Source organism: Perna viridis, chromosome 3, assembly GCF_037379345.1.
Source record: "Perna viridis isolate PV_CMFRI_1.1 ecotype Kerala chromosome 3, ASM3737934v1, whole genome shotgun sequence".
NCBI classification, from domain to species: domain Eukaryota; kingdom Metazoa; phylum Mollusca; class Bivalvia; order Mytilida; family Mytilidae; genus Perna; species Perna viridis.
The window spans coordinates 33,708,982-33,733,606 of NC_142447.1; the positions used below are offsets into that span (position 1 = coordinate 33,708,982).

General features: G+C 32.0%; 3 protein-coding genes across 6 annotated transcripts in view; 2 read left to right on the forward strand and 1 right to left on the reverse strand.

Moving 5' to 3' along the window:
- LOC148621952 (serine/threonine-protein kinase ATR-like) overlaps positions 1–1,295 on the forward strand; it is a 57,323-nt gene extending 56,028 nt beyond the window's left edge. Inside the window, exon 68 of one of the 2 annotated variants that reach the window (XM_088571356.1) lies at positions 396–1,295. In XM_088571356.1, the coding sequence (XP_088427482.1) occupies positions 396–455 (60 nt within the window). In that variant the 3' untranslated portion in view covers positions 456–1,295. The remainder of the gene's footprint in view (positions 1–395) is intronic. The other variant, XM_088571355.1, reaches the window with a different exon arrangement.
- A 946-nt stretch (positions 1,296–2,241) lies between these two features.
- On the reverse strand, positions 2,242–10,000 carry LOC148621953 (large ribosomal subunit protein mL65-like). Of its 2 annotated transcripts, none has more exons than XM_088571357.1 (5): positions 9,847–10,000; positions 6,332–7,033; positions 4,593–4,704; positions 3,685–3,858; positions 2,242–2,660 (listed from the first exon to the last, which is right to left on the reverse strand). In XM_088571357.1, the coding sequence occupies exons 1-5, from the start codon at positions 9,958–9,960 to the stop codon at positions 2,275–2,277; spliced, it is 1,488 nt and encodes a 495-aa protein (XP_088427483.1). In that variant the 5' UTR covers positions 9,961–10,000; the 3' UTR covers positions 2,242–2,274. The 2 variants fall into 2 exon arrangements, with proteins under 2 accessions (XP_088427483.1, XP_088427484.1); XM_088571358.1 differs by having other exon boundaries at positions 9,853–9,994.
- On the forward strand, positions 9,997–23,984 carry LOC148621954 (N-acetylgalactosamine kinase-like). Of its 2 annotated transcripts, XM_088571361.1 has the most exons (10): positions 10,047–10,106; positions 13,025–13,077; positions 14,492–14,580; positions 15,196–15,319; positions 15,923–16,160; positions 16,942–17,040; positions 17,317–17,469; positions 21,056–21,266; positions 21,877–22,078; positions 23,058–23,984. In XM_088571361.1, exons 4-10 carry the CDS (start codon positions 15,234–15,236, stop codon positions 23,260–23,262), a joined length of 1,194 nt encoding a protein of 397 aa, XP_088427487.1. In that variant the 5' UTR covers positions 10,047–10,106; positions 13,025–13,077; positions 14,492–14,580; positions 15,196–15,233; the 3' UTR covers positions 23,263–23,984. The 2 variants fall into 2 exon arrangements, with proteins under 2 accessions (XP_088427485.1, XP_088427487.1); XM_088571359.1 differs by lacking the exon at positions 13,025–13,077 and having other exon boundaries at positions 9,997–10,106.
- Positions 23,985–24,625: the final 641 nt, after the last annotated feature.

Sequence of the window (24,625 nt, forward strand, 5' to 3'; positions counted from 1 at the left end):
ATTAGATTTAGTCAATACAAGTCATTCCCTTCCCTTTCTCAGTGAAAATTGTTCAGTATTGTTTATTTCTTGTCACCTGTATTAAAATACTAATATCATAAATTACAAAACATTTACCAAAGACAGAAACATAAAGATAATTTTCCTTAGTTGACAAAAAAAGACCAGATTCACATTTTGAAGTGATGAAAACACTTTGAAAATGAGTCATGTAATGCAGAATTTTGTTTAATAACAGAAAAAAAAAAATCATGTCATTACAACTTCAGTACATTTGTATAAATAAGTCTTCTTACCTACAATTTCAGTTATAGCATTACCAGAGTATAAAGTAAATTGATTGGTAATATTCTTCCATGTTATGTTATATTTATACATGTTATGTTTTATTGTAGGAATCAACTGATGATAAAAACCAATGTCAGATGTATATAGGATGGGCAGCATATCTTTAAAAGATGTGCGATTGTTCGTATGATGGCGGATAGAAACCTGATACACTTAGTATGATAAGATGTTTAAAAAGTGATGATGTCCTTTAATGTTCAAATCATTATAAAGAAATTGATATTCCAGTGAACAGAATGACTTGTCACAGTAATAATATATTTTCACATAACTACATATTCATTATTTCATTGTAAGATCATGTGTGTAATTTATATATAGTCCTCAAACAAAGTTTTAATAACTTTAGAAACTTTAAAAAAAATCCTTATTTCTTGTTAGAGAAATACAATAAAAATTTGAATTCGTATCAGAAAGATTAGATGTTTATGTGTCTGATACTTTTATATTTAAATAAATCCAGATTGTATTCATTTAGAAAAATTTTCTTTTTAAAAAGTGGCCCTTAAATTTTTTTTGTGGAGTATATATTTTCGTGAGATTTTATGGTGCTACTAAAAATAGGAATAGTTAAAACATATATTTTCATATTTTTCAAAATATAGTTTAAAAAACACATTGAAAACATGCTTTACAAAATTATACAAAAACCACTTTGTCAAGAATGAAATTCTATGGCAAACATATTCATGTAGTTACAGTATGATCATGTATTGTTTAACATGTCTTTCATGAATTCTGAAGTCCTAAACATGTTTTTGAGGTGTTTAACAAAATATGAAAAGACATGTGTTGCAATTCTTCCAGTGTATATAGTGAACATTTTAAGTATGATTTATCACCTTAATGCTGTATGTTTCAGTTTTGTGTGTTCTTGTTTTGTTATTAGAAAAAAAACAACAATGTTTATTGAACATTGTTGATTGCTTCAGTATAAAATTCCCTACCATTAATGATACTTTACCAATTTATAGACTTACAGCTCTCTAGGTAGAAATCTGTCCTACATTATTCCAATGTGCCTTATTTAACTACCAAAGAACACTGTCTTTTCAGTTTGAATAGCTGTCAGTTATGATGGTGGATGGAAAATTTAAAGAGTTGAGGTCATCATAATTGACAGTTATTTAAAATTAAAAAGAATAATCAAGGGAACCAAGGTTATAGTGGTAATTAAAAGAATGTAATCCAGGGACAAAGATCAGACATGGAAAACCGACATGCACAACAAAGAACATAAAGTAACTAAAATAATACATACAGAGTAACAAAAGCAAATGAACAACTCGGACCCCACTAAAAACTGGGAGCATGGACCAGGTGCACCAGTAGGGTAAGCGTCCTGTTTTTTTCAGAAACACTCGCTGAGTGGCTCATAAAAAGTCAAGTCCAAGGTAGATAAACGAGGAAAGGAAAATGACCTGTTGAATAAATCAGTTTTCATGGTGCAGATGGATACACCATAACGATCCACAAGTTCATGATGACGACCATAAAACTTCTGAAGTCATCTTGTAACAACATAACCCTGTTCCAGAAGCCTATTTGTTAGAGTTCTACCATGATACAAAAAGTCTGCATAGTAAATAGTAATCAAGGGAACCAAGGTTATAGCGGTAATCAAAAGAATGTAATCCAGGGACAAAGACCAGACATGGAAAACAGACATACACCACAAAGAACATAAAGTAACTAAAATCATACATACAAAGTAACAAAAGCAAATGAGCAAAAGTGTCCAAAAGATCACACAGATGTTCTCTTTTGAATTTAACTCTTTAATTCTTTGAACGATTTTCATAATTTTAGACTTGATGATTTAATGGTGGTATTGATCATACATGACAATACATGGAAAATGAAAATAACATCAAAGAAAATGAGTAAAACAAATAACACCACAAAAACAGCTTTTATTCTGGATACTCATGTTTCATCATACTTTTCTGTATGTTCAGTAATAACTTGTTCTACAGGTTTAGGAACATGTCCATCAGATACTGTTTTATCTGGAGATTCTGGTGGTAAAGTTGGTCTTAGATCACATCCAGGATCTACTGGCTTCAACAAAAAACACTTCAGAATGGCCTTCAGTGTCTCATCATTGAAGCCCTTTAATTCACCATTTTCTATAGTGTCATATAAAGGTAGTTTGTCTTGGATGAAACAGATATTTCTCAGCGGGTTGGCATCATCATCTTTCCATAAGTGAAGAGTGTTGAGTTGATAGGAGTAAATTGAGTAAAGTCTGCCATCCGTAAGAATTGTTTGTGTTGTAAATGGATAAGTCAGCTCTGATAGAGTGTTAAAACCTACAATACAAATCAAACACAACCCAAGTAGTAATTAGTTCTTTGAGACAAAAATATTCATAATTTAAACTGTGTGAATTTCCTCCCTCATCTCACCTACAAGTTATATAAACATGCAACCTTTGTGACATAACAATAAAACATTTTATGATGTCTTGTACATTCTACACACAGGGCCTACTGCTAATCACAGATTCAAACTTAAAAGTGAGAAAAAGAATTATAAAATCTTAAACACCCTCTGATAAGCTTTCAATGTTTTAGCGCCTCGTTTGAGAACTTGAACTCATACCATTTGGTTACTCTATTTTGAACTCTCAGTGGTGTTGAATTCTAAATCTCTCAAGTTAAATCAAGGTCAAATATGAGTAGCTTCATAGTGAATTTCATTGCTGAATGCAGCATTATGATGAGATAAGTCAGTCTACATGATATAAAAATGCTTTATGCAATTGTACAGATCGTGGAAACAATAAGTGTGACAATTGGTCAAAGGACATGAATCCCCTTAAACAAAAGACATACTAACCAACTAAAATAAAACAATTTTCATATTCCTAACTTTGCAAAGGCAATTCAAAGTAAAAAAATGGTGGGTTTCAATTGATTTTTTTTTGTTGCAGTGCAAAAAAAACTTTGGCAAATTTTGTAGCATAAATGTTAAGTACAATACCAATTTGAGCCCACAAAGTGTTCCTGACGTGTCACATGCACAAAAATATTTCAGTCCCAATATCAAGAAAAATTGTCCAACAAAATGGTACTATTGGAACAAGATTATATGAAGACCACAAAATGTAAGAAATGGGAGGAGTTCCATAAACAAATAACTTAAGTCTATGAACAAATGAATGTAGATCACATATAAGTCCCTCCATTTCATTGGGTAACACTAGGTCTGTTGTCCCATTAACTTCTCAAAATATTAACCATCATGTGAATAGAAGCACTGTAGCTACATTTGTTGTCAAATAACCAATGAAACAAAGGCATATATTAATCATGTTAACAACAAGATATTTACCTTGGTTATGAGCCTGGGCTACTGCAGAAATAAAAGCAGTGTTCATACCATAGTATTTAATTAATTCATCAACCACCTCTGGTTTAAATTGTCTTCCTAGGTACTCAATTTGTCGGTTTAATCTTGAGATGAAGGATAAATATACATATTGGCAGGGGTCATAGGACTGGTACCCTAAAAAGCATTCCAAAATATACATATTAACAATTATGAAATGACTTAAATCACAAAATGACCATTTCTAAGAAATATACTACAACTAAGAAGAAATATGTGTACAATGTTCAATTTTGTTATGCGTGTTGTGGCAAATGAATCCCTTCATTTCTGAAGTGAAGATAACAGATACTATCACCTTGCTTAGGTTGAAAATTACTGAATGAGTTTATTTTGCTGAGTGCATTCAATTTAGTTCATACACTTACTTATAGGTTGTAAATCATGTCAATGAAAATGTACAGATTCTGAATATATTTACCATAATTGTTTTAACAAAAGAATATGTTTGATTATTGATCCATTAGTATAGAAAAAATGTACAATAAAATGTTTCACAGGGAGCAGCTTGAAATGACCACAAAGGTCGAATCCTTAACAGTTTGGATAAGTACGGATACACCATCCAAGTACTATACAGCTTTGAATTTGGATTGAGACCAGAATCAAAACGGCCCCTTCAAGTCAAGCCCCTCAAAACCAATCTAAGCCTTTCTTTGGTGGTATTGCACTTTGTGATATACTAAAACTCTTGTTATAGTACAGAAATCAGGAAAAATTATTGTTTCTGACCAAATATTGAATGTCTGTGGATGATGACAATTATGCAACCACAAAAATGGATGATGACAACAGCAGTATACCATTATACAACCACAAAAATAACAACTTTTACATGAAGCTGGACTTACCAGGATCCCAATGTGGTTTCATCCATCTACTTGTAGTACCCATGTGATTTGGCCAGAATCTACACTCAGGATATGGTTCAGATGTGCATTTCACATCATCTCTGGGAAGAAACTACAATGGAATATTCACTTTTATCCCTATGGTGTACATGTTAGCAATATAATGAAAGCCTCAAATTTTTATTTCAAAGTCTTTTGTGGAGTTTCTCTAGTTTTTGCTAATACATTCATTTTTTTTACCCATTAAGTTACATTAAGTTACATGGCAATAGATATTTCAATGAGACAAAGTGTATGTATTTGTATTGTAATTTTCTCTTGTATTATAACTTTTATATTCTCTAATGTAAACAATTGTCTTTCAGTGAGTTCAAAATTGAAACAGATGGGCACATTCAATACATAAGTAAAGAGTAAATAATGTCATGGTAACAGGTTTGTATCTAGAAAAAGGAACAGATATGATGAAACCTAACAAATGCACCATCACATAACCTTTATAAAAATAGTCATCTTTTTCTATTTTTTCTCTTAATCAACATCATGCACACTACAGTATTTAAAAGTTGGTTTTATATAAAACAAAAAGCATCACGTCGAAGTCTGTTCACTTGGGGCCAGTGTGGACACAAAACTAGTTTTTGACACTCTTAAGAATAGGGACTTGCAGTTCATTAGATGGACACAATATAGCACAAAATTTGAAGTTCAATTAAAAATATTTGAAATTGGACAAAAAATAAAGAAGTTGATTTTTTTGGGGTGTGGCCCCTTTGACCCTTTATTACTTGAAAACAGTAGGAGATATCTGAAATCTGATTTTATAATGCAGGTAGGGGTTTTCATAAGGATCCCATTTAAAAAAAAATTTTTTTTAAATCTGACCAAAAATGAAAAATAAGTTTTTTGGGGTGAAGCCCCTTTGACCCCTAATATGTTTAACTCAAACCATAAGAGATATCTTAAAGCAAGCAGGGAATCCAATAAAAAAAAAATTTCAAACTTGGACCCAAAATAAAAAAGCTGAATTTTTGGGGTGTGGCTACGCTACCTCAACTCCTTATAACTCAAAAAGAGATATCTGATTGGAAAATAAAGGTAGTGATTTTTATAAGGAGTCCAATAATTCTTGTTTTCAAAAGTGGAAAAAAATGAAAAAGTAAAATTTTGGGGTGTGACCCCTTTGACCCCATGTTACTCAAAAAGCGAAGAGATATTTGAAATCTGATTGAAAAAGGCAGGCAGAAATTTTCATAAGGAATCCCATAAAAAAAATTACAAAATCTGACCAAACATTTTTAAAATGTTTTTTGGGACATGACCCCCTTTTGCCTCTTATATCTTGAAAACTGTAAGTGATATCTGAAATATGCAGTAAGGGATTTTCATTAGGAATCAAATTATAAAATTTCAAAATAGCATCAAAAATTAAAAAGTCATTTTTTGGGGCATGGCCTCCTTTGGCCCATATAGCTCAAAAAGTAAGAGAAATCTTGATTCAAAAATATAAGCCTGGATTGTCATGATATGATATTAAAAACATCAAAATCAGACCAGAACAAAAAAAATTCATTTTTTAGGGTGTGATCCAACCTTGCACAATGCTAAATGTTATTTAAACTATGTTAAATTTTCTAAAACAGACTGTCATTCAATACAATGGATATCACATTAAACCTAGCAACATGTTTGTGGCAGGGTTTTGAACAATTTAAGGAAATATAAATGTACATACATACCTCTGGCAAAGGAAAAGATGATCGTAATTGACAACTGAGCTGCACACTGGACTGGTATTTGGAATAATTTTGCAAATATTTAGTGGATAGAATCCTCCAAGGATCTCCCTTTTTCGAGTGAAAGTAAGGTTTAAAAGCTCGCACCCCATATCTCTCCCAATAAGCTGATATTTCAACATCAGGATCAATCTGCGTGTAAAGTGAATGTTCAAATTTCTGCGATAAAGCTATGACTAATTCTATTACAAGTGACTTTATCAGTTTTGTAGTTTTATACTCTTTCTCATCAAAGCCACCAATTCCTACAGGACATTTTTTGTTGTCCATTCGATCATATTCTTCTAATATCTTGTCAATGAAGATATCTTTGATCTGTTTATACTCTCCCTCAACATCTACATCAATATCTTTGACAATTTTTGGAACTCCATCAAAAACAACAGTTTTTGTCTTATCTTGTTGATAATCTGACATTCCTAAGTTTGACTGAACAGGATTGTATTTCCAGACCTTTGAGCCATATATACTGTCTTTGGTTGCAAAATAATTAAATCTTTCTTGGATAGTTGACATACTTTTCACCTTTTCCTCTTCCTTATGTAGATTCCAAGCCATTTTAGTATCCATGCTTCCCCAGTTTCCAGGAGGATATTTAGGTTTAATAGGTGGATATTCAACTGCAACATCTTCTTCATCGTTGTTCTAAAATTATTGTTATAAATACATTAAATCTTGATGATTACTAGTATATAATGTACATTTTTTCCTAAAGAGTCTGAATAGCTGATATGCATTATTGCAGATTATGCAATATGGAATGCTATAGCCCAAGGAATTACCAGTTTTGCAATATAAGTTCACCTATTGAATTTGTAACTAGACAACATCATTTCAATGGTGTCTTCCTCAAATGCCAACATTTCAATGTACAAATAAGAAATAAGTTGAAATCTTAAGAAAATTGTTTTCATTACTGTCATCAAGAGGTACATGTAAATGTAAAAATGTATAAATCAGTAGACTTAATAAAAATTAATTAAAAGACTGTCACAGCCAGTGTTAGCATTAACACAAACTTCCATATTTTTCATGCAAAAAATATAAATGCACGCAAATTTGAGTGTACATTGCATTATTTTCACTCAGAAATTTGACAAGAAATTTGCATTGTCAGCTTAGTCATTATCACATATTGCCAGACCTGTTCCTGTAACAGATTCTTTTTAACCTAATACATTTTCCGGAAAAGGTTTTTGATATTGGCAGGAAGCATGGTGTCAAAACAAAGTCAGAAGTCCTTGTACGACTTTCATTTAAATTCTAACAGAAGTTCAAAAAATAGCGGCAATGGCAGCGCATGTATGATTTTATTATTTTGTCAAATCAAAACTGTTCATCTATTTTTAGAGACTAACAGCTGATTAGTACAGGTACAAGTTGTAACTACAAATTTGGATTAGTAAATAAAGTAATCTCTTGTCTTTTGTGTATTCAATTTAAACTAGAAAAACAGATTTGGTAGGAAAAATATCACTGGGAGAAACAAATACCTGTGCTAAATTGGATCACATAAAAAAAAATTTAAATATACCACTGACGCTAACCGGAGAAAAAATATGCTGCATGCATGTTTTAATGAACTGCACACAAATTTTCAAGCCCTATATGTCTTTTTCACACAATTTTTACACCTACCACGACCACTGATTACAGCACAACACTTGTAAGCAAGGGCTCAATAAATTACTGAGAAGAAAAGCTAAGATTCATAAGCAAGACCAAGTAGACCTACAATATTAAAATATTAAACAAATATGTAACAAGATTTAAACAACAGCACAAAATTCCAATAGGAATTATTCATAATCCAGTTAAATTATAATGTGTCTTACTTCCAGGCTAATTCATGTGTTTACAATTTTGTCAAGCCCTGAAATTAGGGTAAGCCCCAAGTTTGGGTACTACTCTCACATACTGTATATGGGGGGTTTTCAACCCATTATAAGTCCCAAGAGCTGCTGGTAAATATACTACCTTTGCAAAAGTTACTCAAAATTACACAAATATTCCATTTTTTAACAATAGGAGAGTTCTTCGTGATGTCATCATTTACCTGTGATTTGGTTTTGGTTGGCAAAAAATCCATTGAGTGGCATGGGGCATCAACTTTAAATCATCATAATTTTTTCATTTTTCAAGATAATTGAAAAATTATTTTGGTTCTCTTCACTGCCAATAAAACTCTTTTCATCCATGGAATTTTTAAATAAATAATCGTAAATTAGACTATATGAGCAAACAATTTTAAAAATTATTTTATATGAATAAAAAGGTTAACATATAAATATCATTTCAAATTTATTTTTCAAGTAAAAGAGCTAGAATTCACATACAAAATATGAATTATTTGATCTAAATGAAACAATTTGCAGAACCAAAATTGGATATAAGATAACAAAGATATAAAGTTTTGAAAATTTGGATTCTAATCATGAAATTGTCAACTGTTTATTTAGTTGTTTATTTACCAACCAATTTGACACTTAATGATATGCAAATTAGTGAATATGACATCACTAATGAGATTGGTGAACTCTCCTATACTACATATTAAGAAAGATCATCTCTAGAAACAATAAATAAAAAAGTTGAATATTTGACTTGAGGTCAAAACATAGTCAATTAATAATTATGCCACCATGTGAGGCTTATATTTATTTTGCTTAATCGTCTCCATTAGCATACGGTCAGCTTTTTCCAAAATGCCTCAGTGAACATCATGATTATCTGGACTGGACTACTTAAAACATTGTCACAATATCAATGATTTTTTTCACCCAAAACAATAAAAGCTGTTCAAATGATAATGCAAACACAGATGAAAAGGAGCGTTTCCTACCCAAATATGAGAGTGCTACTCAAATTTACTGATATAAATTTGCCCCAATCTGAGGTCAAAACTCCTAACCCAGCCGCTGTCGTTTTAATCACATGTATCCCACCCACCCCATTTTTTCTTTCATGTTATTATCATAAGGTACGAGACCACAATTATCTGCCCTTAGCTTTTCGTTGTATACGAATATAGTTCCTATAATAATAGGGGATTTTTCAAAAAATTTTTAGAAACACTTCCTTTCAGAATTTCTTATACTTTTTGTGCTCAAATGGAAGAGGAATAATGAAATTATTTTAGTAGATGTGTTGAAATGAGAAATTTGACATTTAGGTTGTGATTTGGTGAGGTCAAAAAAGGTCAAGTTTGTGACATCCAGAAGCCATTTTGGGTCATTTTTAGGGTATCTCTGTGTTTATGCATAAGATTTGAAAAAATAATGGTAATTTTTTTTATATTTTTTATATAAGTTGTTGGAAGGTTCAAATTAACATCCCTGAAAATCTGAATTGAATTGCGCCAGTGGAATTTTTTTAAATTACAGAAAGGCTATAAAGAAGACAGTGGGAGAATTAATTGTGGTTTCGTGCCATAAAATGGTTGTCCTTATTAACAGTACCAAAACCTTTTCCGTTTGGACTGCCGATGACTGTAGATATTGTTGAAAGGAATGCTTAGATTTAACTCTAGCAAGCAAACTAGAAATTCGCGACCTCTGCATGGAAGTCGCCATTTTAATTGTATCTCCAGTACAAACAAGCGTTTGAAAATAAGTAACATGAGATTCATCGAAAAGCATTTGTTTAACATTGACGTCTGTCCACATGACTAAAAGATGGACGAAGTGCCGGTACGAAAACTTCCAGGAGACGTGGTCAGGTAAGTCATAGATATCATGAGTATTTCGAATAAATTTGAAAGGAAATACATTTCAAGTACATCATGTTGTCCTATCAACTTGACACTTTTTACAGAAATAATATCTCCTTGACCCTGTTAAGTGTGATCTTCCGATGGAAAGTCAAAGTACTCATGTACTGAATCAATTAATATCGATTGTTACGCCTCAAATGGCCAAAATTTGGATAACACGAGATAAAAAGAAAGTACCGGAATCGACTTCAAATGTATCAGAACACAAGCTTGTGGCTGGCATGTTGCCATTTACCAAAAAAAAAATTATGTGGCATCCTACAGTGTGCCATTTTGTGTAATGGTAATGCTCAGGTTTGTTGTCCAATTACATGGAACTCCTAGATGAATGAACACAAACCTTTCCAATATTCTGCCATATTGAACTACAAACTATCAATTGATTTACTCTAAATTTCAATTTAGCGACAGTGTCAAATCATTCAGACTTGAGCCACAATCGTCAACAGAGGTGGATTCAGAGAATCACCAGAGGGTGGGGCACAAAAAAAATCCTTGATGAACACAATTTAATGCATGCATTCACACACAAAAACACGCTATTTTCATAAATTTTGCAATTGATAAGGGGTTCCCTCTCGGATCTACCTATGGATTGAAATTAATCCTACTCTTAAATAAATGTACCTCTCATCTAGCTTCAACTAATTCTCATTTGATAAGTTATATCTCAACTGCTGCAAACTGACACTTAAACTCCTAATATGCATAATTACCAATAACAATTACACCAGACTAGACTGGCAACAAATTTGGAAAAAATGATTATCAAAATTACTAAGCCACCGTCTCATCAAAGTTCCACTTTAATTTGTTATCTCCTTAGCTTGTGATGACCCTACTAAAAATCTGTAACGGATACATCAGGATGGTTTTGGGGGTTAAGTCACCCTTTTGTTCATAAGTTGGTCAAAATTGAACAAATAGCCTGGAATCCCTTTCTTTATCAGAATCACTGCCCCTGTTTTGTAAATATTTGGATACACCCACATGAAATGTGAAGACAGCTCTTTTGATTTGTACTCAGCAATGGTACGTACCTCTCTTTTTTTCTTTCTAGGATTTATGTCGATTCATATTCTTATAAATATCCCTTCTACCTTAAAATCAAATGGTTTATCATGCATCTAACATTTATACAATTGAAACTCCTCAGCCTTTCTGTTTACACTAAAGAAAAACCTTGGAGGCACTAGATAGGAGAATTTGTCTGGAATTTGACTGATTAAATTCTAAAATTGTAGTTTTACTGACTGGATTGAAATTTATACCATTACTATTTTTTCCTAGCTCCTTGCTTCCCGCCAAAATTCTGGACAGAGAAATTGTCTTTCATTTCTAGTGATATCTAACCAACTGTTTAGCGTCACCTGGTGGATAGAACTAGCTGACTGGTTTATACATGTTAATGTTCTGACTGATAAGAAGTTAGAGGTCAACTATTTTTAACTGCAAACCAAACTAATCAGCGTATTTATTTTTAACTAAGAATTGTTTATTGGTTTTGTTTATTGACGTAAATAACATGGAGTAAACCCACTGAATAAACCATGATATTTTAGAAATAATGGCAAAGAGGACCTAAGTGTTTGCATCTGAACCTTACCATTGTATGTCAGTGGAATTATTTTCCTGTGGGTATCTAAGAGATAGTTGCAGATGCTAACAGCCTTTATAAATCTATAGGCTCTGATGACTGCTATATCAATTCAGATCTTTGATTTAAATCAATATATATGAGGCAGGGACAGTATAATATACCCTTCACTACACTCTTGCTTCTTGGGCAATTTTTCAAAAGAAAAAATACACCAATAAGAAAAGAATAAATGTTTGGTTTTTTTTTCTCCCAATAAACACTTATACACCGGTGACTCAAAAGACCGAAATATGTGTCAATGATCAAAATACATGTGAAATGACTGGAAGACACCTCTAATTTTAATCATATGCAAAATAATTCTCTTGTAAACAATATTTTTGACACTACCGGTATATTATATTTGAAATAAAAGTCTTTGATTATTTTGTAAACAGTATTTGGAAGTGAGTAAGTACAAAAATTATGAATGAACTGAACGTTGTGGATTGCTACATTGATTTAACAAACCTATATAAAGGATTAAATACATGTTCTAATACTATTTAATTTGATCAAATTCGAAATATATTTATCAATTTTCTCCCAATATGTATGTTCTTGAACCATAAATGTGGAGCCCTCATGCCACGTCACGTCAGTGAACATTGTGAGTGTGGGTACTTCCCCCTTAGTAGCAGGATGTAAATTTTAAATTTCACAGTGACCTTTAAAACAGTAATCAAGAGAACCAAGACTTAAAAAAAAGTTATTATATATACATAATTCTTTAAGTTTTTTATTATCATTTTATTTAAAATTAAAATGTATATCAAATTTCCCAAGATTTACATATAGGAACCCCTGGAAGAGGAAATAGCATGCTGTTTAAAGATTAGCAAACTTTTAAATTTATATATATTAATTTATTTGAAATGATTATAACTACTAAGAAAACCTGCACAAGGCATGGACATATCCTTTGTATTCTGCCAAAAAACTTTGTGAAAGTTCATTGTATTTAAATTTTAACTTATATTCCACACACAGAATATTACTTTTACACTTTTAAAATAGGCAGGATGATCTCTTAAAATTCTGTTTTAATTTACAATTTAATCTGTACATTTTTTTTTAAAGGAAATTATCTTCAATAACTTCACAAATATATTTTTCAGATATTTCACTGATTGGAGATGACACTTTAAATGATCGACACACCTGTGTCATATAATTATTTTATGATATATAAACATAACTATTTTATGATATATAATTAACACAGGCACATGTTATATGATTATGTCACCTAATTAACTGAAGTAGCCAGCACAGAAGGTATGATATGCTTGAAGTTAATTGTGATTTATGTTCCTCTGTTGGACCATGAAACCGTGAAGAAGTCTATCCTATAACAATACAATTTTTTAACATATGGAAGTAACATATTTAATATAAAAAATGATTAAAATGATTTTTTGTTAATAACATGCATTATAATTAAATTTTTAGGTGTTTTTTTTTTTTGGTCCATCCATGTGTATTTTTGTCACTGACTCATATATCAGTCTTTTGAGCTACTGCTTTTGCACGTTTACACTTCTACTGTCATACTGTCAAACAAAATACTTTTTAGATCTTCAATATGGACGCCTCCCGTGGACAACAGAAATGAAAGTGATTTATATGACTTAACTGACTTTTTTAGTCAAATCAGAACTACTCAGACTTTTTCATTACACAATTAAAAAAAAAAACCTTAATTGCAAATCTAACAAAAATGATCCAATCTGCTGACTCATTGAATTTCATCTGATTGAAATTTGTACAGTTCCACATTTTTTTTACGTTTTCTACGTTTTTCAAAATTCTTAAAGCTAGTCACGTCACATGATCTTCTTTCATTTTAATTCACTGTGGGAAGCATTTATTTTCAAGATCTCAGATATTTTGTTTGACCTTGGCTTTTTTAATAGAGTGCCAAATGTAACAAAAGAGCATGATTAAACTCACAAAAATTATATTTCAACACTTAGAATCCTCAGGGATAGGCTAGTGATAGACCAGTTTAGCTTAAGAATTAATCCCTCAAAGGATCTGGCATGTAACTAAGTGCTAGTAGTGCTAGTATTATTTGTTATGTTCCTCTTTTTCACAATGGACTTGGAACTCATTTGAATAAAGTTTTATTGTGTGTTATCGTGGATTTTAGTGTCTGATTTGCCTAAGGTAGATGATGGTTTGGGCCTCATCAAATTAATTCACCCCAGACCTCTTGGTGCATCAGGTATCTCTAATCTCCATTTATCTCTTGAATTTTGGTTTTTATGTTAAGGGCATAAGGAGATGCCCATTTTGCTGTTTCTTTATTTTGATCATTTCAGGGGCCAGTCAAAGGCTTTACTTTGGGTGTTGGGAGTTTCACTATGATAACAGATTGTCTGTAAACTGCCTTCAGTTGTTTTGTTCACACTTTGGTAGGTTTGTTGTCTCTTTAACACATTCTCTGTTTCTATTTTCTTCTCTATAGTTAGGAATGATAGCTAATCTACTGTCATGGCTGAAGGAAATATGACTTCAGGTGCTTATTTGAGAACTCCCAGAGTGTATGAAGTTTCATGCTCAAACTACATGTAAGTAAATGCACCTGTCTTTTATGGCACTCATGATGATGCATATATTCTAGGTAGTCACTCTTTTTTCAAATGCAGTATTTTATCCATAATTCATAATTGATGTTATTTTCTCATAGATATGGTAAAATCTGTGATTTGTTCAGCAACAGTTATAACTGTCAACCAGAATTTTATGCCAGAGCGTCTGGAAGAGTGAACTTGATAGGTTAGTATTAGTGACTGTTTTATCACAAGTCTTCTTCCTATTAGGTTTTCCATACTAAAGAAAGAGCTTGTGATTTAACAACATTGTGTTGTAGATCTTCTTTGTTTTTCTTCAAAATAATTTTTCCATCATTACAATTTACAGGTTCATATCAGTGATAAAGATTAATTTAACTTGCCAATAAATTAGTGCTATGGTAATTTTTTATATATATATATTTCTCCCTTTTTAGAGAAGAAATATAAACCTTTCTTGAAGAAGTTAATTAATCAATGCATTCTAAACTCACTTTGAGTAAAAATCAAGCTTATAATAGGGTTTTAGCACAGGCACTCACATCTAGAATTTTTTTTTGTAAAATATCAAATATTTTATTTCTATTTCACCAAAGACGTTAAGCTTCTTTACCAAGCACATCATATTTAGGGGATAGAGTGATGACTGGTTGGCTCCGAGTCAGAATGATGTGTCTGAGTGCAGCAGGTAGAACCTGTGGGTTTATGCACTATTTGTATCCAACACAATTACCGATACCAATATTTTCTGTTAAAAATGTCACACTAAGCAACTGTAAATTTAACAATGTCATTTTTTATGTATAAAATGTATTTACAGGAGAGCACATTGACTATTGTGGTTATTCTGTGTTGCCAATGGCCATTGAACAAGATGTTATAACAGCAGTATCAACCAATAACAGTGGCCGAATTCAATTAACTAATACCAATTCTGATTACAGGTAACAATGGGCAGTGGCAGATCCAAGAGGTGGGGGGAGTGCAGGGGGTTGGCATCCCTCCTTTTTTACTGGAAAATTTGTCATTTTCATGTGTAAAATTGACAAAAAATGTTAAATAATGTTCAAGCACACCCACCCCCTTTTTCTGTGGAACCCTGGCTGGCACCCCTTCTTTTCAAAGTGTCTGGATCCGCCTCTGAATGGCAATGGTTTTTTTTTCAATTGGTAAAGAATCATTTTGTTTTTAATGATTTAATTTTAATTTACAAATACTTACCAAACACTTATTATTAAATTTAATGTCCAGTAATATGTACTAACAGTATTTTATTTTGTAATTTTCTGGGAAAAAAATTTAAATTTTGTGTATTGAATTAGAAAACAATATACATTTTATATTTTCCTGCCTTTCGTTCTTTAGCAAAATTGGTAAGTACATTTAATGAACAATTCCCTATGTTAACATTATGTCATTATATCATAATTGTTTCAGAATTTGGCTTTCTGTTTTCATTTACCAGTACTTAATTATTCTCCTATTTTTACAATGCAGTATTTGATAGCAGATACATATACCTGACTGCTTTTTATAACTTTTTTCAGTTCTTTTGAATGTGATATTAACAATTTTACCATTGACAAAGACAAACCTGTGTGGCATAACTACTTTTTATGTGGCTTGAAAGGGCTTCTAGAACATTGCAAAATTGACAATTCTAAAGGTCTGATGTGTGTTGTTGATGGAACCATCCCAAAGAGTGCAGGTCTTTCTAGTTCTAGTGCATTGGTTTGTTGTGCAGCTCTGGCAACAATGTATGCTAATACCCAGTCTCTTTCAAAGGTACGGTAACTTGTTACCAGGAAAATGATGATTAAAGATAACCTTAAAATTATTCTGTAATTTAGAATGTAAAGTGAAACTTCACAAGCAACTAACTACTAGTAATTTTTCAGAGAAGCCCGAAATTTCTAATCTTAATCTATGCTATGGTTGGTCTTTTTAGCTCACCTGGCCAAAGGCCATGTGTGCTATTGTCATCACTGGTCATCCGTTGTCGTTGTTGTCCGTTGTCGTCGTTAAAAGTTATACAAAACTCTTCTCCTCTGAAACTACTTGACTAATTAGAACCAAACTTGATATGAATGTTCCTTGGGGTATCCTGCATAGAACTGATTTGGGGATTTTTGATTTGTCGAAAAACATGGCCGCCGTCACTAAAAATAGAACATAGGGGTCAGACAGTAGTTTTTTTTATATATATCTCCAAAACTGTTAGGTTTATCCAAATTCTTTCTATAGCTGAAATGATCCATATTATTAGGACTATAAAAGTTTCAGACTCCTTGTAAGAGTTATTGCCCTTAAAAGGGGAAAAATGACTTTTTTGTATAGTTTTCAGTCAATGTTTTGAAAACTATGATGGATTAAAAGAAACTTACCAAAGACTTATTGAGTCAAATTTGTTGGACAACTTCTTGTTTAATTTATTGCCTTTGAAAGACAAAATTCAACAAGGTGAGGGATTCAGGCTCCTGGGAGACTCTTGTTTATTATTACTCTCAAACAGTTGATGAAAAATAAATTATTTGATACATTGTGCTTTTTTTTTTCATGTGTGCAGAAAGAACTGGCAGACATGTGTGCTCATTGTGAATGTTACATAGGAACAGAGGGTGGAGGAATGGACCAAGCTATCTCGTTTATGGCCAATAAAGGCACTGTAGGTATACAGGCACACTGTGTTGTAATAATATTTGTATTTCATTAAAATGATATTTCAGCTAAAAATCAAAAAGTTGTTAAAAATATACATGTAGACAATTGCCAAAAGAAATAAACATAATATTAATGACTACTGATACATGTAGTAAATAATTAATGGGAGATGTCATGAAGTTAATTTTAGATTTCTTTGTTAGTTGACCAATATAGAGTTATGATATTTGTATAAAATTTCTCGTTCCAACAAAATTTGATAAGTTTTATTGAATTTTAGGCCAAGCTGATAGAATTTAATCCTTTGAGATCAACAGATGTGGAACTACCTGATGATGTTGCATTTGTTATATCTAATTGCTGTGTTGAAGCTAACAAAGCTGCAGCATCACACTTTAATACACGGGTCGTAGAATGTAGATTAGCTTCTCAGGTATAATAAAGTGATCTATACCTGTTAACCCTACCACATTAATGGGGAGACTCCCACGAAATCAATGAAAAGTTTAGAATCTCCTACATAAAAATGTAAGATTTGTTGGAATTTTACTTAAAATTACTACTGGTATATTTTCTGTTAAAAATACTAAATAATTGCATTTTTACATAAAAAAATTGCATTTACGTAAAATTTCAATGAAAAATGAAACAGTGTTAATGAGGGAGAATCTCCAACATGAACTGTTCCAAAGATTAACAGGTATGGTGTTTTAAGGACTTATTACATGTATATGAGTTATAATCTTAAACAATATGGCTGGAGAGAATTCAACTGAACAGTAATGTGTTGAAAAAAATGTTTATTAAGTAATGAGGTTAAATCAGTGGTAATTTATATGTCTCTGCTTTAAGTCTATTTTAAGTTGAAGTTTAATACTACTATGACAATACTGTGGTTCATCATTTTGAATTACAAAAGGTATGGTAAAGCTTTGGTTTTAAGTACATTTTATTTTAATTACCTACATGTTCATACAGGTTGTGTAATCTCGTACAAATTTAAGTCCAGTGGTCCATGAATGACCATTCTATTTAAAACATATATATATTGATCATGAATAACCTGCAATAATTCCATGCAGAGTCAGGAAGAACACTTTTCTCACAAAAATTTCTTTAAATGGCAATGCAAGTTATTCAAATTTTACAGGGTCAAGGGGAGATAATTTGCATCAAGTGCACATCAAAGATCCCACTTTCTACTAATGTTTTAATTTCTAAGCATGTTATACAGTGTAATAGCCATCTTCAAAAGCTACCTATAAATTCCCATGAAAATATATATATGTGCACACCATTGCAAAGCTTGAAAAAAAACAATTTAAAACCATGTGACAAGATGGTAGACTTTTGTGGTTTAAAAAAAAAATCTGAATAAATGACGCTGATAATCCACATTTTTTCCCTTCTAACTGACAATATGGAGACAAATTAGTTACACATATTAACAGTTTTGCTTCAAGTTGGTGAAAATGAGATATTTTATACAAAATTTCAATTTTCTCCCTGTGAAAAGAAATTTAAAATTGAAAGTAAGGTAAATTGATAAGTTCTTTTTTTTTTGCTAAGATTTGGTCTATACTGTGAAAGTACTTTTATTCGTGGGTGCCAATTTTTGTGGTTTTGGGATAAATTATCAGTTCATACATTCTTGAATTTGTGGATTTGACAACTCTATCATACAAATGATAGAAAATTGCCTTTTTGTTGGGAACCAAATTTTGCGGTTTACCAAAACCACAAAAATTGGTAACCCCACAAACAAATATACTTTCTTTGTTATACCCTCAACTATTCAAGCAGGAGGTATATTGTGATCATGCTGTATGTTGTTTCAATTATCTGTTTGTCTGTTTATCCATCACCGGTTCTATTCTGCAACTACTTTTTAAATGTTGATTGGAAATTGTTGAAACTTACACACCGTCATTGTCTAGTATCTGTAGACAATTTGATTTCCAAGCAATATCTTGAATATAAGGGAATGGATCTTAAAACCACAACATGCCATACCAATGAAAAAAAGGCTGGGATTGATTTCGGGGATTGTCGAACAGATTAAGAAGGGTCCAGAAACAAGCATTTCCTTGATATCCTGAAAATAACTTGATTATACATAAATAGATCTCTTCGAATTTGTACCACAAGGTGCCATACTATGAAAAGAAGGCTTGGATTGATGTTATGGGTTGTGATTCAAATTGTTTTGGAATTGGGAGCCAAAAGGGATCAAGAAACAAGCATTTTCATGATATCCAGACAATAACTTTACTACAAGTCCATGAATCTTCATGAAATTTTACCACAAATTACAACAAAAGGAAGACTGGGATTGATTTTGGTGGTTGTTACTGAAACCATTTATGAATGAAGTGTAAAAAAGGGGCAATTTAGATCTTTTGCTGTGTCAAATATTTGATTTAATGAAAATTCATAGCTGTATCATGCTTGAATGGTATGTCTATACTTGCTCCTACTGTTCAAGGTTTGACCTCTATAGTGGTATCTAAGAGCCTTATTATCACTTTTTTTGTCATTGTGCACCTCCTATTTTATTTTTCAATCTGTTTCAGTGTTCTAGGATTTTTCAGAAATTGAGGTTTCCTCAGGAAAAATCCATATAAAATCAACTTTCCGACAGTCATTGACTGCTTTCCTAATGAAACAAATCCTTACAGCATATGAAGTTTTCAACTTGCCACGGAAAAGTGTAACTAACTACCTAACTTTCCCTGACCCAAATTTCACTTGCCTCGGGTAACAGGAAATAGGAATCCTAGAACACTGCTGTTTGACGTATGTGGTTTTCTGATGCAAAACGTGGACTTTGTCATTGGTCAAGCAATAGGGAGACCATTTTCTAATCTGCAACTCCTCTGAATAAAATTTGATTAACTTAAGCACATTCTTTACCACATGATACAATTTTGCATCTTTTTTTTTGTTTTTCCATCTGAATGATATTGGGGGGTTACTTTATGGTTTCTAGAGAGGGGAGCAGGGGGTGGGTATCACAAAGTGAGCTTTTATTGTCTCCATTTTTTTCCATTGTTATTACACCCTTCCTCTACTTGAGGTATATAGTGATAATTCTTAATGTCTTTCAGTTCATCTGTCTCTAGTTCTAATCCACAACACTACTTGAGTGTAAGTGTATGGATCTTTATAAATTATACCACAGGTGCCATACCACAAAAGGGAGCTTGAGATTTTGGGATTGTTATTCAAACCATTTAGGAATTAGGGAAAAAACAAGCATTCCATGATGTCTGGGCAATAACTTGATTTCTGTAATTGTGAATAAGTCTCTTTCAATTTGTAGCACAAGGTACCATACAACAAAAGGATTGCTGTGATTTTGAATTGATAAGGAAATAGGTGCCAAAAAGGGCCAGAAACAAGCATTTTCTTGATAAACAGAGAATAACTTGAGTGAAAGTGAATGGAACTCTTTGAAATTGTACCAAAGGTGTCATACCCCCAAAGGAAAGCTAAGATTGATTTTGGGGGTTGTGCTTATTTAGGGGCCAAAAAGGGCTACTGTGATTCTTATTAAATTCTATTCCTGTGTCAAATATTAAATGGCAATCAAAATTTATAGCTGTATCAAGCTTGAAAGGTGTGTCCATACTTGCCCCAAATGTTTAGGATTCAACCTCTGTGGTTGTATCAAGCTACACCCTGCAAAGCATTTTCACAGGATGCCATTATGCACATCCAATTTTTTTTTCATCTGAATTGTTTAAGGGATTTTTTGGATGAAAGTGGTGGGTATCAACAAGTGAGCATTGCTCACAGTTTTTCTAGTTTTGTAAAGTGCTGGTGTGAATTGCATGAAGTTTTTTTCAAATCTCATGAATATAACCTTCGGACCTACAGATTTACAATGTGAGAGCTTTTTATATATTTTACCATTTCAATGCAAAATATTTTCTTGAATGGTTGGTTATTAAAAAATGTACAGTTTTCAATTGAGAATTATTGAATGTTATATTTATACCCAATTTCATCTTTATTAGATATTAGCAAAAACAAAGGGTTTAAAGTGGCAAGATTATAGAAGATTTGCTGATGTTCAAAAGGTACTTGGACTAACATTTGGTGATGCCTTATCACTTGTGAAAGAAGTTCTACATCCTGAACCTTACACTAAAGATGAAGTTTGTGGAATATTGGGAGTCTCTGCTGATGAACTTGCTCATACTAGTTTAAGTGCCAATACATTAACAGGTAAAGATGAAGGTTAAGGATTGATTCCTTTTGTTGAGGATTTAGGAATAATGTGAAGCGGGTGTGCATTCTGTTTCCATCATACAGTTATAAATAAGTAAAACATGTAATATGACTGATAGAAAATTTACAACTGAGAACACAAAGTAGAGAAAATTTAAAAAGTTGATTTTAAGGATGTGGCCCAAATTTGGCCCCACATAGACTGAAAATATTAAATATTATTTTAAATCTTTTAAATATTCTTAACACAGAACTATATAAGAATATAAGAAACAAAACATAAAAAGATTTGTCAGAATCGAATGAGAAATAAAGTTTTACCCCTTTTGGCCCATTTTTTGCAGAATAATAGGGGCCAATTGATCCATTTTATATATCAAGCTTTCTCTAGCCATAAGTAACAATTTATTAGAATTTCATGGTTCTCTACAACTAAAGTTATTGCATGGAAATGAAAAAGCTAATGACGAAGACAACAATGACAATGACGAAGACAACAACAGCATCATAACATAATACGACCACATTTTTCTGGTTGTATAAAAAGGATCAATAATTTTACATAAACTTATGCCATGCTTTAGTAATGAAGTAATTTTTTTTCCAGTAGCATCATTTAAACTGCATGACAGAGCTACACATGTGTTCAGTGAGGCCAATAGAGTTATACAGTTTAAGAAGATATGTGATATGAAGCCAGTTGATGCCTCTGAAGCCCTTGGGAAGTTAATGAATGATAGTCATGCCAGCTGCAGAGATTTGTATGAATGTAGCTGTGATGACTTAGACAGACTTGTTTCAATCTGCAGGTATGCTGATGAATTTAGACTCTCTTTAAATACATGTACATGTATAAATGTTGTATGAAATGCAAAGTTTAAAAGTGAGAAAAAAAAATTATTTAAGGTGGCAAAAGGGAAGTATGTATGTAGCACATAAATTTGAACATTCAAAACATATAGAATATGCAATCCACCGTAAGGAAAGGATATGTTTACAAAACATATGCCTACATATATTGTTCATAATGACTCTTTATATGGTTGAAAGTATACCAGATTTAGCAATTATTTCCTCCACGAAAGGGGAACTGTTTAATATGCATGAAACATATACATTGTACAGTCTTATATAGGATGTTTTTTAAAAAGATCAGTTTAGTTTAGTAGGTTTGCAAAAAAACACCATTACAGTAAGCCAAACCTGGAAGAAACCCTTTAAAAGTTAGCTCAGGTAAATATTGGGTCAACAGTCTTTTCTATAGTTTGATGAAAATCATGATATTTGGTTTCAGAACCTGGAACTACATCAAACTTTTTGAACATGCAACTGAACTTACTTGAAGTTCCCTATGCAATCAGATAAGACATGCCCCAGAAAACTTCTCAATCCTAACCAACATTTATTTCCAATTATGAATGCAAGTGCAATGAGTGATTTTTTTAGTTCAAATTTAGATGACCTATCAAAAATATTTGTTGCAATTTTAAATTAATTAAAAAAATGCAATGTTGGTTAAGGATAAGAAATTTTCTAGACCATGTCTTCTCTGATTACACACAGTAATCTACAGGCCAGAGTATGAAGAAGTGGGATGATGTGACAATTATTCCACCTTTCCTTACACTTTCAAATCTGACTCTATAAACTGCATATATTTCTTAGAAAAGCTGTAAAAAATAATTCCTTAGATGCTGAATAAATCTTATAAATCATCTTAAGGTCTGTCAACTGTGTTCAAAACAAGTTACTTGTAATTTGTATTGATTACTTAGTATTTGTTTTCAGTGATTCTGGAGCATTAGGGTCAAGGTTAACTGGTGCAGGATGGGGAGGATGTGCTGTTTCCATGGTACTAGCAAGTCAGGTAGAATCCTTCATTAAATCTGTCAAGGAACAATACTATGGAAAAGATGAAATGTTGCTAGCAAGAATATCAGACTCACTGTTTGCTACATCACCTGGCGGAGGGGCCGTTATTTACACCAAATGATATTACTTAAAACCACAAGAAAATTGGGATGTTTAAACTTAGAAATGTATTAAACTCTGTTATATAGATAAATAATAATTCTCTTCTATTGAAAAACTGAAATGTTGCTTTAACCATGAAACAATATTGCTATATTCTTCGCAATGGTGAATATTATATTGAAGATGGCATTCCTTTAAATCATTTCAGTTATTAATGCATACTGGTAGCTACAATTTCAAGTCAATGAAGTGTAACACTAATTTGCATACCGGTATGCAGACTTCACATGGTCAGAAATAAGCCTTTACAACATTCAAGTATAAATGGGTGTCAACTGCACTTAAAATAAAATGTATAGTAATATGCTTTCTCATTTCTAGTAGCTAGGTGTGTGTTGGTATAATGAATATTGAGGGATGTGGTAGTGTTTAAGAATTTGGTCTTATTTGTACTGTAATTAAAAGTTGGTTTATATGGTGCAGTATATAGTGGTTGATATGGTACATAAAATGTAATTACTGGTTATGTTATGGTGAGGACTGTGAAAAGAATTCTGGTTCAGGTTTTTCAAACAGCCAGGAGAAATTTAGTCAAGAAAACCAACCAGACTGCAGACTAAATGTATGTACATGTACTTGTATGTATTTATTTTAACTTCATCATTGATAGTTTTGTTATTTGTTTTGAGTAGTGGATGTAATAATATAATGGATGATGATAAAATAAAATATTGTTTTGCAGTTTCATCTTATTTAAATTTATGCATGACACAGCAACTGGTTTGGACACAATGTAGCACAAAACAAAATTTTCAAAATCAGACCAATTGAAAAGCAGATTTTTTTTAATTTTTTTTTTTTTTTTGGGGGGGGGGGTATGTCTCTTTTGACCCCTTACACCTCAAAAACCTTAAAGATAACTGATGAATCTCATTGAAAAATGCAGTCAGGGATTTCCACAAGGAATCTAATTAAAAAAAATTTAAATTGGAACAAAATCTAACAGGAGGCTTCCAGGAGACTGAATCCTTCAGCTGGTTAATTTTTTGCATTTCAAGGTAAACAACTCTAACAAGTTGTCAGATTAATTTGGTAGGACTTATTTTAGTTTTCAAGATTTTGGCTGAAACCTGCTAAAAATATCATGTTTCACCTTTCAAGGGCAATACCTCTTTACAAGGAATCATCCAACAACTTTGATCCCTGCTGACTTTTGTAGGCCTAATCATAAGAAGCATTTCAGCAATCAAAAGTTTCTTTCCATCTATCATAATGTTCAAGATGTTGGCTTAAAACTAAAAAAAAAAACCCATCATTTTTCATCTTTCAAGGGCAATAGCTCTAACAAGGAGTCCTCCAACGATTTTGATCCCTGCAGACTT